Source organism: Amphiprion ocellaris, chromosome 6 (assembly GCF_022539595.1).
Source record: "Amphiprion ocellaris isolate individual 3 ecotype Okinawa chromosome 6, ASM2253959v1, whole genome shotgun sequence".
Classification (NCBI taxonomy): Eukaryota; Metazoa; Chordata; class Actinopteri; family Pomacentridae; genus Amphiprion; species Amphiprion ocellaris.
This window is the reverse complement of record NC_072771.1, coordinates 15,854,321-15,871,221: the sequence shown is the minus strand read 5'-3', so window position 1 is coordinate 15,871,221 and position 16,901 is coordinate 15,854,321. Positions and strand designations below refer to the sequence as shown.

The 16,901-nt window shown below is 36.8% G+C and overlaps 1 protein-coding gene and 2 long non-coding RNA genes across 5 annotated transcripts in view; 2 read left to right on the top strand and 1 right to left on the bottom strand.

Moving 5' to 3' along the window:
* The window catches only part of LOC129349179 (uncharacterized), a 6,773-nt gene extending 3,329 nt beyond the window's left edge, over positions 1 to 3,444 (top strand). Inside the window, exon 3 of the long non-coding RNA XR_008602077.1 lies at positions 773 to 3,444. This is a non-coding gene — a long non-coding RNA (uncharacterized LOC129349179). The remainder of the gene's footprint in view (positions 1 to 772) is intronic.
* A 1,825-nt stretch (positions 3,445 to 5,269) lies between these two features.
* On the bottom strand, positions 5,270 to 13,524 carry LOC129349050 (uncharacterized). 3 transcript variants are annotated; one of them, XR_008601879.1, is made up of 5 exons: positions 13,390 to 13,524; positions 12,387 to 12,487; positions 8,698 to 10,520; positions 8,477 to 8,593; positions 5,270 to 8,258 (listed from the first exon to the last, which is right to left on the bottom strand). It is a non-coding gene; the product is annotated as an uncharacterized LOC129349050 (long non-coding RNA). The 3 variants fall into 3 exon arrangements; XR_008601878.1 differs by lacking the exon at positions 5,270 to 8,258 and adding an exon at positions 11,507 to 11,648 and having other exon boundaries at positions 8,415 to 8,593; XR_008601877.1 differs by lacking the exon at positions 5,270 to 8,258 and having other exon boundaries at positions 8,415 to 8,593.
* Positions 13,525 to 14,517: 993 nt separating this feature from the next.
* Positions 14,518 to 16,901, top strand: part of rnf181 (ring finger protein 181) — a 2,666-nt gene continuing 282 nt past the window's right edge. Inside the window, exons 1-6 of the mRNA XM_023295621.3 lie at positions 14,518 to 14,588; positions 15,167 to 15,295; positions 15,532 to 15,668; positions 16,009 to 16,124; positions 16,223 to 16,297; positions 16,392 to 16,901. The exon at positions 16,392 to 16,901 is cut by the window's right edge and continues 282 nt beyond it. Coding sequence (XP_023151389.1) covers positions 15,210 to 15,295; positions 15,532 to 15,668; positions 16,009 to 16,124; positions 16,223 to 16,297; positions 16,392 to 16,451 — 474 coding nt within the window. The 5' untranslated portion in view covers positions 14,518 to 14,588; positions 15,167 to 15,209 and the 3' untranslated portion in view covers positions 16,452 to 16,901. The remainder of the gene's footprint in view (positions 14,589 to 15,166; positions 15,296 to 15,531; positions 15,669 to 16,008; positions 16,125 to 16,222; positions 16,298 to 16,391) is intronic.

The following is a 16,901-nucleotide window of genomic DNA, read 5'->3' as shown; positions in this document are numbered from 1 at the left end:
GCTCTAAAAACGTCATAGTATAGCATGTCGCTCTAAAAATGTCATAGTATAGCATGTCGCTCTAAAAATGTCATAGTATAGCGTGTCGCTCTAAAAACGTCATAGTATAGCATGTCGTTCAACAAAACGTCATAGTATAGCATGTCATTCAACCAAATGTCATAGTATAACATGTCGCTCTAAAAACATCATAGTATAGCATGTTGCTCTAAAAACGTCATAGTATAGCACGTTGCTCAACAAACGTCATTGTATAGCATGTGGTTCTAAAAACGTCATAGTATAGCATGTTGCTCAAAAAACGTCATAGTATAGCATGTGGTTCTAAAAACGTCATGTTATAGCATGTCGTTCAAGAAAATGTCATAGTATAGCATGTCGCTCTAAAAACGTCATAGTATAGTCTTTCGTCCACAAAACGTTGTTATGTCCCGGCTGTCTGAAGTAGGTGAGCAACACAAAAACAGTCCAAACGCTGGTTTCCAGAGAGTTAGACGAGTATTTATTTGAAAAAGGAAGTTTACAACAAAACAAAATGTGAGGTGGTTAAAAGCAAATGGGTGTTAGTAGAATAAAAATAAATAAACAGAACTAAAAGTGAACTTCATGTTGACATTGATGGGCATTCCAACCAGGAACAAAGTAAAAGATAATCAATACGAAAAAAATAACTCTTCCTGTTCACCTCTTAAAACCCAAAAACACACCGCAGTAGCACCCTAAACTAAAACTACCAATGGGTTTCCTGTTTTCCTTTCTGAACAATTCAAAGGTCCCTCTCTATCTCCCCACACATCCACCAACCACTGGAACACATCTCCAAAGTTCTGCCAGGCCAGCTCAGCTTCCCCTCAGAAGAAGTGCTGCCACCTGCCAGATGAAGGAGCCTTTCGAGAGGCAGCCGGCATCGTGATTGGACTGTACTTTGGTCTGTTCCAATCCAGCTTCAGCTCCAGAGACGGCAGGCGGGACAAGTCAACGGAGGCCGGGTGGACGAAGGCATGCAGCTGAGTACAATCCAGAAAACAATAGAGGAGGAGTGCAGCAGCCCAGGGCCAGAACAACCAGAGTAGCATCGTATGTCTCTTAGAAAACATCATAGTATGAAAAAACACCATCATATACATCGTATATTGTACATATAACAAGTCAAAGGAAAGAGACATACATTGTAGAATTGTAGTAATTGTGGGCTGACTGATTTACTGATTATCAGTGTTTTATCATTTACTGATTTACGGTAATAAATACATTTAAAAATGGCGCTACTTTGGCTCTGAACCTTTATCTACCTGTGGTCGTTCTGTCTTCTGGAGTGATTTGATTGGTTATACGTCACGAATAAAACTCCTTTAACTTAACATCTGTAAACAAAACAAAAACGTATCAACAAAGTTTCCTGTTAGAGTTTGTGTTCTTCTAAGTTTAACTCCAAGATTTTAAATATTTTCATTTACTGCAAATGAATATCTACTCCAAATGTCTCAGTAATAATCATTATCAGCCTTAAAAACCCACAAAACACCCCTCTATACTCGACCACACTTAGTACAGTCCGGTTCCCCCTTCTATAAATCTGCTTGGAATAGTCCACTTCCTGTTTGTCAAAGTAGCCTTCTACCTGGACAGGTTTTGTTGGAGCTCATGCAACAAACATTTTGGGTAACTGCACTTTAATATGGATGGATGACACTGAATTAGAGTCTGTTTTAATGAGACTGAGTTAAGATGTGTAGCTGTCATTAAATAGTTATTTCCCAGAATTCACAGAGAAAAGTCTGAAATGTTTGCTTGGTTAGCGTCCCACATGTTCTTTGGCTCAGCTAAAGCTAACTCTCTCCAACTTCTGGATCTCTTGAGTTGCTTGTTGTTAAAATATCTTGCTGTAGGTGCTGAAGCTCAGAAAGTCTGAGATGTTTGTTCAAAATAAGCTCATGCTCAAGTCTTCTCTGAATTATCCTCTTTTGTTTGAACTTTCCCTAAACTTAGGAGTTAATGACAGAGCAGCACATCCAGACTCAGTCTCATTTATGTAGAGATTAAACTTCAGTGTCATTCATTGATGTTAAAGTGCAGTTTTTCAAATGTTTGTTGCACATGCTCCCGACCAAACCAGTCCAGGTGGAAGACGATGTGAAGAGAAAGCTCCAGAGGATGAATATCACACATTTACGTTGGAAATTAATGTCCTTTAATTAGACATTGTCATGCAAAAGTTGGATTTCCCTTTAATGATATTCAAATTCTTGTTGAGTGTTTTGTTGATGTTGGTTTCTAAATGTTTTTTGACACTCGGCCCCAAAGATTAAAACCTTCTACGGCTCACAAGCTGCAACAATTCACACATTATCAACTATCTTAATGACTAAACTAAGATAAAAAGTGGAAAACTGCCTGATTCCTGCATCATGAATGTAAATCTTTTTGGTTGTTATGACAGTAAACTGAATATATTTGGGTTTGACATTTTATAAACCAAAACAAGAAATGAATTACTGGAGAAAACAATCAACAGATTAATGGTCAAAGAAAATGTAGTTTCCAACATATATGGCTGAATTACTCCAACATTACAAGATACATACAATTTTTATTGAATTTTATTTATATAACGCCAATTACAGGTCAAATTGTCTCAAGACACTTTATTTTTATATTTTTTTGTCATATTTAAAATATGACTAAGAAATTTTAAACTCGACTAATCCAATTTATTCGGTTTTTAAGAGACTAATGGACAATTAAAATAAGTTTCTCCACTAAAACTAATAAACATGAGGTCAAATAGAAGGAACAGTTTTAAATACTGTAGTCCCACGATGACAAGAATAAAGTTTGTCAACAAAAACTAAATCTGCTGGTGGATTCCATTAAAGTCCTAATAAATGATAATAAAGTCTGATACTAAAGGTTTGTGGTGCTAAAAATGTCAAAGTAAAGATATCAAGTTGAACATCTGGATGGAGGTTGATAAAAGTTGACCTTCTTTCATTTCTCTGGAGCGACTCCATGGATTTTATGGATGGTGGTTAAAGACCTGCTCTTCTAGTCATCGTCCTTCTTGTCGCTGTAAAAAGTCAGTCCATCCTGGCCGACTTCAACATCTCTTCATGACAACTTGTCCTGCCTCGGACCTCGTGGAAACTCAAGAAACTCGGGAAAACCTGTCGAGACTCGAAGAACTCGTGGAGACTCGAAGAACTCGTCGGGCGGGGGAAGGTGTGGTGGGTGGTGGGGGAGTAGAGGGGTGGAGGCCGCCACCCACCTCCCCGCCTACTCTCCGCCCTGACTCCACCCAGACTCCGCCTTGGCTCCACCCATGTGGTGACTTCACAAATTACGATGTCAAAGGGACGACGAAATTATTTCTTTTCATCTGATCTGTAGCTCAGTGAGTTAAGGATTTACCTGTGGAGCTGCAGGTCGCTGGTTCAAGACCAGACCCTTCTTAAATTTTCTCCAAATTCTGCCAAAGACAAACAAAGAAAAAGGCCAGTGGCGGGTCTTGAACCTGCGACCTTCCAGTTGGTAGTCACTCTTCTTTTCCCCTGAGCTACTCGCTCAGATACTAATTCTTGTTTTTTTTGCGCATTTATCATCTATTTTTTTTCGTTTTCGAGTTTTTTTTTTAACTCGAGTCTTGTTTCGACCGTTTTTCTCAGGAGGTTGGACTTCAGCCTTTGTTCTGGAGGGTGGAACCCTCAGTTCCAAGACTTTCCAAAGCCTCCAGACCTCCCGAGTCCTCAGGACCTGAGCTTTCACACAGTCTGAGGGCTGAAATTTTCTAAGTCCCACAGTAGTTCTCTGTTAGATTTAACTTTCAGACAGTCCAAGGACTGATATCTTCGAAGTTCCTGAGTAGTTCTCTGTTAGTTTGAACCTTTCAACAGTCTGAGGACTGAAATCTTAAAAGTTTCTCAGTACTTCTCTGTTAGTTTGAACTTTCTGGTTAACAGAAGCCTTAAAACTTGTGACCATGAGTCTTGATTTCACATTTAGACCATCCATCTGAGTTCTTCTCAGACCTTCACCTGTGAGTTTTTTACTAATCCTGAACAAACTTTGATTCTCTTCACTGAACAGTAAAGTTTGTGGAGATCAGAAGGTAACATTAGTTTGATCAATGCCCTCAACTACTAGCAGACTTTATCTGGAAAGCAGTTTTCTGAAATGAGTTCTTAGTAAATCTGTCCACAATCAAACCAAGAACATAGGAAAGACGAAACATTTGAAGAAACAACTTGATGTTTTCATTTCAGGCTAGAAAACACTTTCAGACCTTTCTCTGTTTTTGCTCTTTTTGATCGTTTTATTGTCTCTTCTGTTTAATTTGATCTTCTAAAGTTTAACTGGTGTCTTTTCAAATGTTTTGTCTTTAGTTAGATTCTTCTTAAATGTTTAGTTTTGCTCTTTTCTCACCTTTTATTCTTTTCTGTCTGATTTGATTTAGAAATGTTTTGTCTTTTTAATGTTTAATTGTTCTTTCAAATGTTTTATCGGCTTGTTTGAAAAATTTCCTTTTCTTTCCCCATGTTTAATTTTTCGATTAAATCTTTAAGGTTTTTCTTTTTAAATGTTTTACCACCTTTTAATGTTTAATTTTCTTTGTAAATGCTTCATTGTATTTTCTGTTGAAATCCTATTTAAAGTTTTATTGTCTTTAAGATGTAATTTTCTAATTAAACATTTAATTTTTTAATTCAATGTTTTGTCTTTTTAAAGGTTTAATAATCTAATTAAATGTTTTGTATTTTTTTAAATGTTTAATATTCTTCTTGTTTAATTGTATTTTTTAAATGTGTAATTATGGAAAATATTTTATCTGTAATTTGTAATATTTGTATTTTAAAAATTTTGTTTAATTTCATAATGACATGTATTGTATCTTGTTGAATTATCTAATTCAATATTTTGTCTGTTTAATACAATTATATTAAACAGACAAAATATTGAATTAGATAATTCAACAAGATACATGTCATTATGAAATTAAACAAAATTTTTAAAATACAAATATTACAAATTACAGATAAAATATTTTCCATAATTACACATTTAAAAAATACTTTTTAATAATAAAACTTTTTAAAAGCTTTATTGGATAAAATTTTTTTCCCTTTGATTTAATTGCTTTTTGTTATGTAGTTTATTTCTTTAATCTTTTTTCTGTCAAGATTTTAACCCCAACCTTAAAAATGAAATAAACACTTGAATTACAATGAAAATACTTCTGTTGTCACAATCATGAGTTAGTCAATTATTCAGTTTATCAATTCAACTTTATTTGTTTAGCACCTTTTACACAGATGACAAAACTAAACAAGCAAAGAGAAAAAACTATTCTAAAACTATGATTAAAACTCAAAAACATTAAAAAAAAAAAAAAAAAAAAAAGATTTAACATGGTAATAAAATATGTTGTGTCCAGGGGATGGAGGGAGTTTATTGAAGTCTTCTTGGGCTCACATGGGAAATCATTTAAAATATAAACTTGATATTCAGTCTAAGGAAACTGGAAACTGCAGAGCGACAGAAGAACCAACAATATCTCCTGTTTTCTCCTTTAATGAGTCGACTCTTCTTGTGCTTTCAGACCAAAGAACTACAGACTCTTCACAACTTGCTCAAACTCTTGGTACAGGACCTCACCACACAGGTCAAGAAGGTTTCCATCTCATTTCTACTCTGAAGCTCACCTTCTCCTGCTCAAACTGCAGACAAATGTTTCTGCTGCTCTAAAGTCTGGTCTCCAGAACTTCCTAAAAACTCTCAAAGTCTCTTCTGCTGCAGGTTGCTTTGTAGAACTGTTGCAGAAAACCTCACTAAACCACATGGAGGGGCCTCAAGATAGTCGTCCAAATGAAACCGTACAAAAACCAAACTAGTACAACCCAAACGCTAAAGTCTCCTGCAGCCTACCAGAGAACCTCTGAGAACAGAGAATCAGGACAGGAACTCTTACCTTCTGGACAACCAACGTTGGTTCACAAACAAGAATACAGAATGTGTCTGACCAAAAACCTCTAAAGACTGACTACAGCCAAGATAAAGACACAACTCAGCTGTACAAAATCCACTAATCACTGCACACATTAGGACCATGTGCTAACTGTGGCTAAAGAACCACATTTACCAAGACAACTATCCAGTACAAAGCCCTAAAACACACCAAGAAACACATTAAAGACGATTTTACTGCTGGAAGCTGCAAGCCAACGCCTAAAGAACAAACTAAAGCAATGGAGCCAAACCCGGTTCAGTGGTGAATAAAAGCAGAGGAAATGTTTGTCTGCAGCTAAATAAAGCAGGAAGACACTGAGCTGCTCAGGTGTTCCTGATAATACCAAGCAGCCACCTGGACAGCCAATAGGAACACAGCTTACTGGAAGTCCAGAGGGCTGGGTTAGTGAAGGAAATTTAGTTTAAAGTTGAAGCAGAAAGTTAACAAAGAAAGTTGAAAACCACCTTCTGATACCTGAAATCTCTGAGTTTTCACACAAAGAACACCTGAACATGTCAAACTGGCTTCATAGTAGAACCATCATTGTAAAAACGTCATAGTATGGTGTGTTGCTCAAAAAACATTAGGACCCGGCTGTCTAGGGTCGCCGAGGAGCAACACAAAAACAGGACAAACGCTGGTTTCCAGGGGGTTAGGTGGCTATTTATTTGAAAGAGGAAGTTTACAACAACACAACATGTGAGCAGAAAAATCACAAAGTCTGTCGTTAGTTCAGCTGAAAATATTAGTTTTTGTCTTTTTTATTGACCAAACTTTTCAGGAAGTAGATGAAGAATAATTAAAGCTCTCATGTAGAAGTCCAACTTATTTTGGATCCTTGTGGAGAGTTTAATCTTAGACTTTGTAAAGCTGTTGAGTTTTTAGAGTCACATGGATTGTTTTGACATTTAATAACCGAGTCCTGAAATAAAATTACAGTTGTGGATTTCTGTCATTTAGTCTAAACAAATAACAGCAGCATAAATCTCAAACATCATTATGAGGAGTCTGGATTGAGGTTTCTCACTTGATAATGATCAAAACATGAAATTTAGGTTGGTTTAAAGGAATATTTCACCTTAAATCTTTGAATGTTGACCTAAAAGGTTGGTTTCAGGAAGTATTCCACCTACAAGGTCCTCAAACATCCACCTTAAAGGAATATTCCACCAGAAATCCTTGGACATGCACCTAAAATGTTGGTTTAATCGAGTATTCCATCCAAAACCCTCAAAGAGACCTGAGCGGCTGGTTAAAAGGAATGTTCCACCTAAAACCCCAAATATAGACCTGAAAGGGTGGTTTAGAAAAAATCCTTCAATGTAGACCAAAAAAGCTAGTATGGAGGAATATTCCACCTGAAATGTAGACCTGAGAAGTTGGTTCGGAAGAATATACCATCCTAAACATCCTTAAATGTAGACTAAAAGAGGGTTTGGAAGAAAATTCCACCTAAAATCCTCCAATGTAGACCTAAAAGGTGAGTTTAATGGTATATTCCATCTAAAATTCACTACTGTAGAACTTGGAGGTTGGTCTGATGGTATATTCCACCAAACATCCTTGAACATACACTTAAAAAGTTCGTTCAAAGGAATATTTCACCTAAAATCTTTCAATGTAGACCAAAAAATCTTGGTGTAAAGGAGTATTCCACCTTAAATGTAGACCTAAAGGATGGTTTGGAGTAATATTCTACTCTAAAATCTTCCAATGTAGACCTAAAAGGTTGATCTGATGGTATATTCCCAGAAGAACCCTCGAACATCGGGCTTAATGGTATATTCCACCCAAAATACTTGTACATATACCAAGAAGTCAGTGTAAAGGAAATGCAGACCTAAAAGGATTGTTTAAAAGAATATTTAAACGATTATTTTCATTATTTAATAATCTGTTATTAGTCAGAACCCTGGCAAACTTATTTTCATCAGTTTTTTTAGTGGAAGTCACAAATAAAGGAGCTCTTGGTTTTTCCCGGCGTTACTGAGTGAAAAGCTGCTGTTTCAACACAGACATGTTCACATGCATCCACAAACCTCTCAGCACTCAAACACCCACAGACAGGAGGCCGGCTGGGCCGAGGCTCGGCGGCGTCCTCAGACCCACGAGTCGGGGAGTCGGTGAACTTGTTGGTCCGGTTTGAAGGCCTCCGTGTGGTCCAGTAGAAGTCCACGTAGTCGGTGTTGGCTTTGAACCGCAGCGACTGGCCGCCATCAGGTGGACCGGCTCGTCCTCATAGGGCTCCTCCTGTAGCCTTGAGGGAACCACAGGAACATTCAGTAGCTGTTGGAGTTCTTCCTGTCAGGCTCGTGGTAGAACGGCTCTGAAGAATCTTGTACTTGTCTTATCTGGAACAATGTAACAGCCTAAACTGTTAACAGCGGTGTAAAGAAGCAAACACACAGGCATAGATTAGGACTCAAACTAGATTTATTTTAGAAAACAAATCAACTTAGAGGCATTTGTTCACACATGTGGCTGAATAGGAGGCCGTCCAATCAGATTCGAGGTCTTCACTCTGTAGGTTGGTTGTTAGGTGAGACTCTTGGTCCTCCATCAGCTGACGTGGATGTTTGATGGTCTTCCTTTCTAGTGCCAGATGATTCATCCATGAATTCAGCAGCTACAGACTGAAATGAAGCTCATGCTGCTGTTATTGAATTCCTGTTCCAGATCAAATGTTCAGAGCTCACCTTGAATGCAGCCGTCTGCTGTCTGATAGTTTTTCTCATTGTAGTCTTCAATTAAGTCTTTTTCCTCATGTCAGGATGTGGTGAGACTCTTTCTCAGTCGCTGCAGACGTCCCTCATTGTGCATCTCCAGAGAAGAAACAGAAAAACTGGTCACTGCTTCAGCATCACAAACGCTCTCCAGCACTGAGAGTGTTTTAGGAATTCATTCATTGTGTTGTGAACTTTGAAGGAGCAGAAACTTTACAGCTGCCAAAGATATGAGCTCCAATTCTGGATGTTTTAGGAAATGAAGTTCATCAAATGAACACTTGATTATTGCTGATAACTCATTAAATTTACTGAAGAAATCCAACATAAAAATCTGTAAACTCTCAGGCAGCTTTTGTTAAAGTTTGGCTATAATTCTATCATCATGTTCTAGAACCAGGACTCTGCAGAAGTTCCTTCAATCAGATACTTGTGTGTTTCTATTTAAGGCCTCAGGTTTGAACGTACAGCAGAGGATTAGAAAGGAGTGATTTTAATATTTAAATCAGTCCAGTAAATGTTTGGGGTAAAAATGATTAAAATTTGGATTTAGTTAGATTTGTGTCAAATAATATTGTAGAGTCTCACTTAAATATATCCAAATGAGTTCAGTGTATTTACATTTTATAGAATATTTGATTTCTTAATCTCAATACTGTAGGGTCTGACCCTAAATATAATAATGATGTCAATTTAAATAATATTTTAGTGCAGAGTCATAAACTTTAATCAGCTAAACTTGCATAATAAATATCACTGTACAATCTTAACCTGAACATTCATATTATTGAGGTAAATTTCCATAAATCATGATATTCTAGAGTCTTAACTGGAATATTTCTAACATTAATCTTTTTGTATTGTGCTGATAAACAACAATAACCCGACTTTCAGATAATATTTGTTGTCTGTGAGACTAAATTCCTCCACATTCTGGAACTGGACTGCATTTCCCAAAATGGAAACATGGACAGAATTTAACACTCATGTATCCATGGCAACGCTAACATTTCTGCTTCTTACCAAACTTCACAACACAAGTAAAGGTTTTAATGTAAAACTTCAGGGATGAATGCTGACCATAAGTATTCTGATCAATACTTCATGATCAATATCAGGACAGATGTTACAACTCCAGCTGTTGCATTAGACTGCAGTTATTCACAGAGAAATTAAAACATCACATTCCTCATAAAAACTAGATGGGACTTTTATTAAATAAAGTGTTGGTGAATAAACAGTGTAAAAAGTGCAAAGCAGCTCCATTAAATCAGGAGATGTGAGACTTCCACAGCATGGATCACCATCTGCTGTGTTGATTCATAGCTGAATGTCAGAATGAACTGAGCTAGAAAAGCTGCTTTGAGCTGCAACATTACGGTCTGACAATCCAACACCATCACAGTTTTCATCTGGTTGTTTTGCTCCAACATGCTGTGAAGTTCAGTTTTTACCTGAATCAATACAGAGATTCTATTTCCAACTAAGACTGGAAGAAAAATTAGAATGTTATGAGGTTATTAATGCAACTAAATCCTTTCAGATGGAAGGATTTACTTCTAAGTTCTAATTCAAGTTTCAGTTGGAGCACATTGCATTCACAAAGAAAAACAGCGAAACCTTCATAGCAACATTTAATAAACCTAAAGCTTCCCTGTTGGCTCATTGGTGGAGTTTGTTACTGAGCATCTGAACCTTAAATCCAGTGAGACGACCATCTTCAGTCGAGGCCAGTCAGAGAACTTCAAGACCTTCCATCAGCTGGACCAGATGTGGCATCATCTCCCTCTGAACATCTGGATGACAGGAGAAAAGACAGAAATCAAACACAGATCACAGAAATACAGTTTATTCACTTTCATCATTTTATAAAAGTAGCATGAACTTTATTAAAACTTGACAATATCAGTAATGAAAGTAAATGTTTTTATCTCGTGTTAAAGCTAAATTTAAAGTCAATTATAATGACAGTTTATCCTGAGAGGAGTGAGAATGGAGCTTTTCTTTCCTTTTTAGAATATTCCCTCAAAATATTCTGTTTATTATTGGCTTTAGAAGCATTTTTCTTTATTTATTTTTAGATACCTCAGACTGATACACTTTGCTGGTTTGCAGATAATTTCATGTACAATGACAATAAAGATCTTCTATTATAACATATTTTGCTAAAACAAGAACTGCAAACCTTCTCAACCATCTCTCAGGCTGCAAAATTCCAACTGCGACCAAGAATTATCTGATGTAGTTATTATTATAATCTTTACTGAACCAGCCCTGGAATTATTAAAAATCTGTATATGGATATGATTTTCTCTGATGGAACCACTATGGAAGCCGTAGTAACAATTAACTATCCTTTGAAGGGAAAGATTAGATCTTCTTCAGGTGGATAAAAAAAAATGCTCTCCCTTTAAAAAAAAAAAAAAAAAAAAAACTGCATACAATAAAGTAAATCTCTTCTGCACTGCACACATTCTACACTTTTGTATAACTCTGGATGTCAGAGTAAAGGCAGACAGATCCACCGATCAGCCACAACATTCTGACCACTGACAGCTGAAGAGAACAACATCCATCATCTTGTTCTAATGCAACGTTCTGCTGGGAAACCTTGGCGTTCATGTGGATGTTTGACATGTACCACCACCTAAACACTGCAGGACAAACAACCCCCTGGTCCCCATGGCAACAGCAGTCCTTGATGCAAGCTGCCTCCCTCAGCAGGACAAAATAAAACTGTTCAGGAGTGGTCTGAGGAACACGACAGAGCTAAGCTGTTCACCTGGGTTCCACACTCCCCACATCCACATCTGATGGAGCATCTGTGGGATGGTCCAGGATCAGCCTGGTCTAGGTAGGACCCACCCTGCAACCCACAGGATCCACAGAATCCACAGGACATCCCCAGAGGTTCTGATGAACCACTGGGTCAGAGGAGTTTTAGCAGCATAAAGGGACCAACACAGTATTAGTCAGGTGGTCAGAATGTTATACTGTTATATTGTCATGCTGATTATCTGATCAGTAAATGTTACCATCAATTATAACGTCCACATTGATCAGGAAAAAAACAACAACTATCAGTTCATTCAGAAACTGTGGGGTTAAACCTAAAAACACAGACCTCAACAGCAGTTTGTTTCAAAGCAGAACACCAGCTGGTTTTCACTAAAGAAGCTTTCAGAGCAACAATTAAATGACAGTTTTGTTCTCATTAAGTTCACAGAGTCAGAGTCAGCCAAAATAATGTACACACATCAGGAAAAGAAAATCTTTTATAAATATTTCATTTGTATAAGTACTTCTACACATATAGATTCCTCTTTCTAAGTTTGATCAAATCACAATAACTCTGTGTCCTGTTGTACGATGTTTTCCCAACAGATGGCGCTACCCTCATGAATGGAGCATCAACAAGTGACGTCTACAACACAACAGAAATGTCTGGAAGCCAGTGGCCACCACTTTGAGCATCTCTTGTAATTGTAGAGGTCAAAGATAACTTTTATTAATCTCGTGATGTCTGAATAAATTTGGTATTGAAATACTTATGCAAGTTTTTCTTTTTCCTGATGTGTGTAAACATTATTTTGGCTGACTCTGTATAATGGGTTTCTGACAGGTCACCAGGCAACATCTTTTTATAATAATGACAAACATACCTGCATTCTACAGGAGTGATTTTCCTCATGTGCAGGTAAAGATGTGTGAGGAGCTTAGAGATGACAGGAGCAGGAGTCATCCTCACTAATTCAGCTTCCACCTAGAAACAGAAAGACCACAAAGAAACACACTGATATACTCTAAAACGTTCAACCTCACAGCCTCAAAATATCTGTTTAGGAAGTGTTGTGTTTCTAAATTCTGCTGAAAGCATTGACAGACATTCTCTTACAAGGTTGTGTAAAAAGCAGCCTGTCCTCTGAGCTACTGAGAAATTTTCCTGAACAAAGTTTCTACATGTAAATCAGCTCAACAAAAACTAAAGCCTCAGTCAGAGATAACAGGTATCACAAATTATAAACAACTTTCTTTATTAACTCAAACTTTCTGCTTCCACCTCACATAAAAAGGGGAGTTTAACTCGTCAGGTGACTGAAAATGAACGGCTTGTGCAGTTCTAGATCCAAAAGTAGGATGTTTCAACTCATGTTTTACTACAAATACATGCAGTAATAAATAAATACAATTGCTGGTTGTTAGTTTATTCACTATTAATGTCACTTTATATACTGGGTTGAACTTGAGCAGTGGAAGAGAGAAGGAATTTAATGAAATTATGGAGATTCAGAGAGGTAATGTTGCGCAATGTTAAGTTAAGGGCGGTTTAATTGAAACCAGCTGAATGTTTAACTTCAGTGCAGCTCAACGGGTTTCAGTTAACCTTAAAGTAAAATAACTTTTTTAAAAGCTAAAATACACAGCAAAGAAATACAGGTTGAGAAGGTCATTCTAACAATGAGGACAGCTGCGGCAGCAACTAACACAGGTGTTCAGCGGTAAGTTAGCCACCTGTGTTAATTAGCCCGCAAGCTAACTTAGCCGCTTAGCTAGCTAACGCGTCCGGACCAACTGCTCAAACACGACAAAACACAACTCTTCACAAGTTGCTGCCTTAACGTACAACAAAACAACACTACAGGTTAGAAGTATTTATCTTCTTACCGTGTTTTACTCCAAAAACAAGATCAACAGCAGCCAGAGATGCCACCAGACGTGCCGACCATAGAAACAGAATACTAGAGACGTTAGCGTGCTGTCTTCTATATTATCTATGGTCTGACCAATCACTGCTCTCTGGCTCCGCCCTCTGAGAATCTTGTTGTCGTTTGGCTCCACACTTGCTGATGACCACTTCCGGTCTCAGAAAATGAAAAAACGGACCTTTATTCGTTTCTGTCTCTTACTGATTTTATTTTTTGTTATTCTAAATATAAAATGAAAATCAAAGCATTTTCCCATTTTGATCATGAAAAGAAAAAACGCCTTGTATTTCAATTTTAATTTTTGTATTTAAAACGAAAATCAAATAACCACTCGTTTTTTGTTTTTCAATACCCGTTTCAGAACGGAAAATCCAATTGCCAGATAAATACACGGACCATTCTAGGTTTACTATTATCATTAGTAGTAGTAATAATAATTACAAAAACCATCCCTAGTAGTATTCTTACTATTGTTATTATTTACATTTTAAAAGCTGAAACAAAAACAGATACAATATGTTGATTAAAAATAATAATAATAAAAACTACAGACATGATTCAACTTGCATGCTAAAAAATACAAACGTGGATTCAACATGTTCATTAATAAAAAAAAAACTACAACCATGGATTCAACATGTGTTTTAAAAAACTACAAAAACAGATTCAGCTTGTTCATTAATAAAAATTTTTAAAAAGTACAGCCATGCAATCAACGTGTGTTAATTAAAAAATACAAAAACAGATTCAATAGTTCATTAACAAAAAACTGCAAACATGGATTCAACATATGTGTTTAAAAAAAACTACAAAAACAGATTCAGCAGGTTCTTTAAAAAACTGTTTTATTCAAACAACCAGACACAACAAATTTCAGATTATAATAATAATAAGAATAATGCATTTATTATTATTATTATTATTATTATTATTATTATTATTATTATTATTATTATTATTATTATTATTATTATTATTATTATTATTATTATTATTATTATTATTATTATTATGCCTTGTACCAGTTGGTGGCGGTGATGCAACACTTAAAGCATTCAGACGAAGAAGACTGATTCCCTACGGTGATTGGACGAAATACCACGTGGTTAAAACCGTATTACCCGGAAGAATGACAAATGTTTATTGCTAACGTTTCAGGTAAGAATTTTGTTATTTTCTGGCCAGTAATTTCTGACAGTGTATTTTTGTTTCTTTATCCTGTTTAATTATATTTGTAGAAAGTGAAGAAGCTCTAGTGTCAGACTTTTATCCGTAACTGTAGCTCTGTTTAATTGCAGCGACCTTAGTAACGTTAACATTTATGTCGATGGTTTTTCTCTAGTTTGTGTAAATTGTAATCTAAAGTCTGTCCTGGAGGTTACATTTAAGTGTTCATTAGTCCATATCGTGTGCAGTTACGCCCAGAGTTATTCCTACCTACGTTACTTTGCTTTCTAGTGAATTTTAATGTGGCTAAAAATGACACAAGTGGCAAAGGACAGTAAGACTATTTGTAATTACCTTTTTTAAAATTATTCATAGCCTTTTCTCTTTTCATTTCACATAATATTACACTACGTAGTCACAGCACCGTGTTTGTCTAAAGTTTTATGAAGAAACAATGCATTTTCCACATGCAGGTTTCACATAGCTGCATTTCCTGTATATCCTGGATGGTGATCAAAGTCCTCAGCTTTAACTTTCAGTTTTTGTTATTTACATTCATTTGTCTGTAGGTGTTTTGCTACACAGAGGACGCAGCCGTTAGTTGGACTAAATATGGCATCCTACTTTGATGAGCATGACTGTGAGCCCACCAACCCTGAGGAGCAGTATCGACAGAACGCTCTACTTGAACTGGCCAGGTGAGACCAAACACACCTGAGACACAATGTAAAGCTTTAATGAGGTAACCAAGGTGTCCTATTATCACACTTGAATTTGTTTTATGGCTCTTATCCTGGTTGTTTTGTCCTGACTAGATCCTAGCTTGTCTTCTTTGTACTCTCAGATGTTTGGATAAAAGTGTCTGCTAAATGAAACTGTAGAACTGTAGGTCAATAGTGTAACGTTCTAAATGAGTGTTGGTCTTGGTGTGCAGGTCTTTAATGCAGGGCTTGGACTTGATCGACTCAGCAGGGTTTGACTTGTCTGACTGGGACCAGCGGCTTCCTCCTCCGGCAGCCAAAACTGCTGTTCAGACCCTCACAGTGGTCATCATTTCTCCAGAACAAGCAGGTGACAGGCATTTTCTCCAGTAGAGTTAAACATCTTTGGATATGGATATACATACTACCAGTCAAAAATGTGGACACACCTTCTCATTCAGTGCTTTTTATTTATTTGTATTATTTTCTACATTATAGATTAATACTGAAGATTAACACATTTTTGTTTACCACATAATTCCATATGTATTCTTTTATAGTTTTGATGTCTTCAGCATTATTCTACAATGTAGAAAATAATTAAATAAAAACCATTGAATGAGAAGGTGACTGGTATTGTCTGTAATTTGCAAATATTTCTTCGATTAATAACTTCTGAGGAGACTTACTGTGGATTTTTGTTTCTACAGACAAAGGTCTCAAGTGTCCTGTGTGTTTGCTGGAGTTTGAGGAACAGGAGACGGTTCGAGAAATGCCGTGCAAACACCTTTTTCACTCAGGATGTATACTGCCCTGGCTGGGCAAGGTAAAGCTCACAAATGTGTAGTTGTTGTAGCTACGATGGAAAAAGTTTGAGCTGCTTCTCTAAAATCCTTTTGATTCTCTTTAATGTTTCAATCACAGACTAACTCCTGTCCGCTGTGCCGACTTGAATTACCAACTGACAATCCAGAGTATGAGGAGTTTAAAAAGGACAAGGTGAGTGTCCATTAGATGCAACAGGTGACCCTCATCTTCTAACAGTGCTTTCTGTGTGGCTTTATTGATTTTTTTTTTTGGTCTTGTCCTGCAGGAGAGAAGAAAACAGAGGGAGCACCGGCTGGAGGACCTACATGGAGCCATGTACACATGACCCCACAGTGCTGTGCTGCACATTTGCTGCACGCTGACAATGTAGAGAAGAAAATGATGAAAACTTCCAGAAATGCATAAAGCTGCATTCACGCCATCTCCTACTGATTGTAATTCCAAAGATGGGAATGGGAACAAGTCAGATATTGGCAATGTGTGACATCTATATTGTCTCCAGGCTGACAAAAAGAACTACAGAACTATCAGGAAACTGTTGGCAAACCAGCTGTAAAACCAATGCAACTGGCAGCTCCACGTCCGTAAAATCCAATATTACTAATATGCGACTGTAAAAAAGAAGGCTAAATAAAAAAGGCTAAATTTGTGTTTATCTGATGTGACTTGTGGCTAGAAATGGGAATAACTACCTTGGAATAAAGGTTTTCCTGTTCCTTTGACATGGTGTGAATGCAGCATAAGCAACAGGGTCACTTAACATTTAAAATGCTCT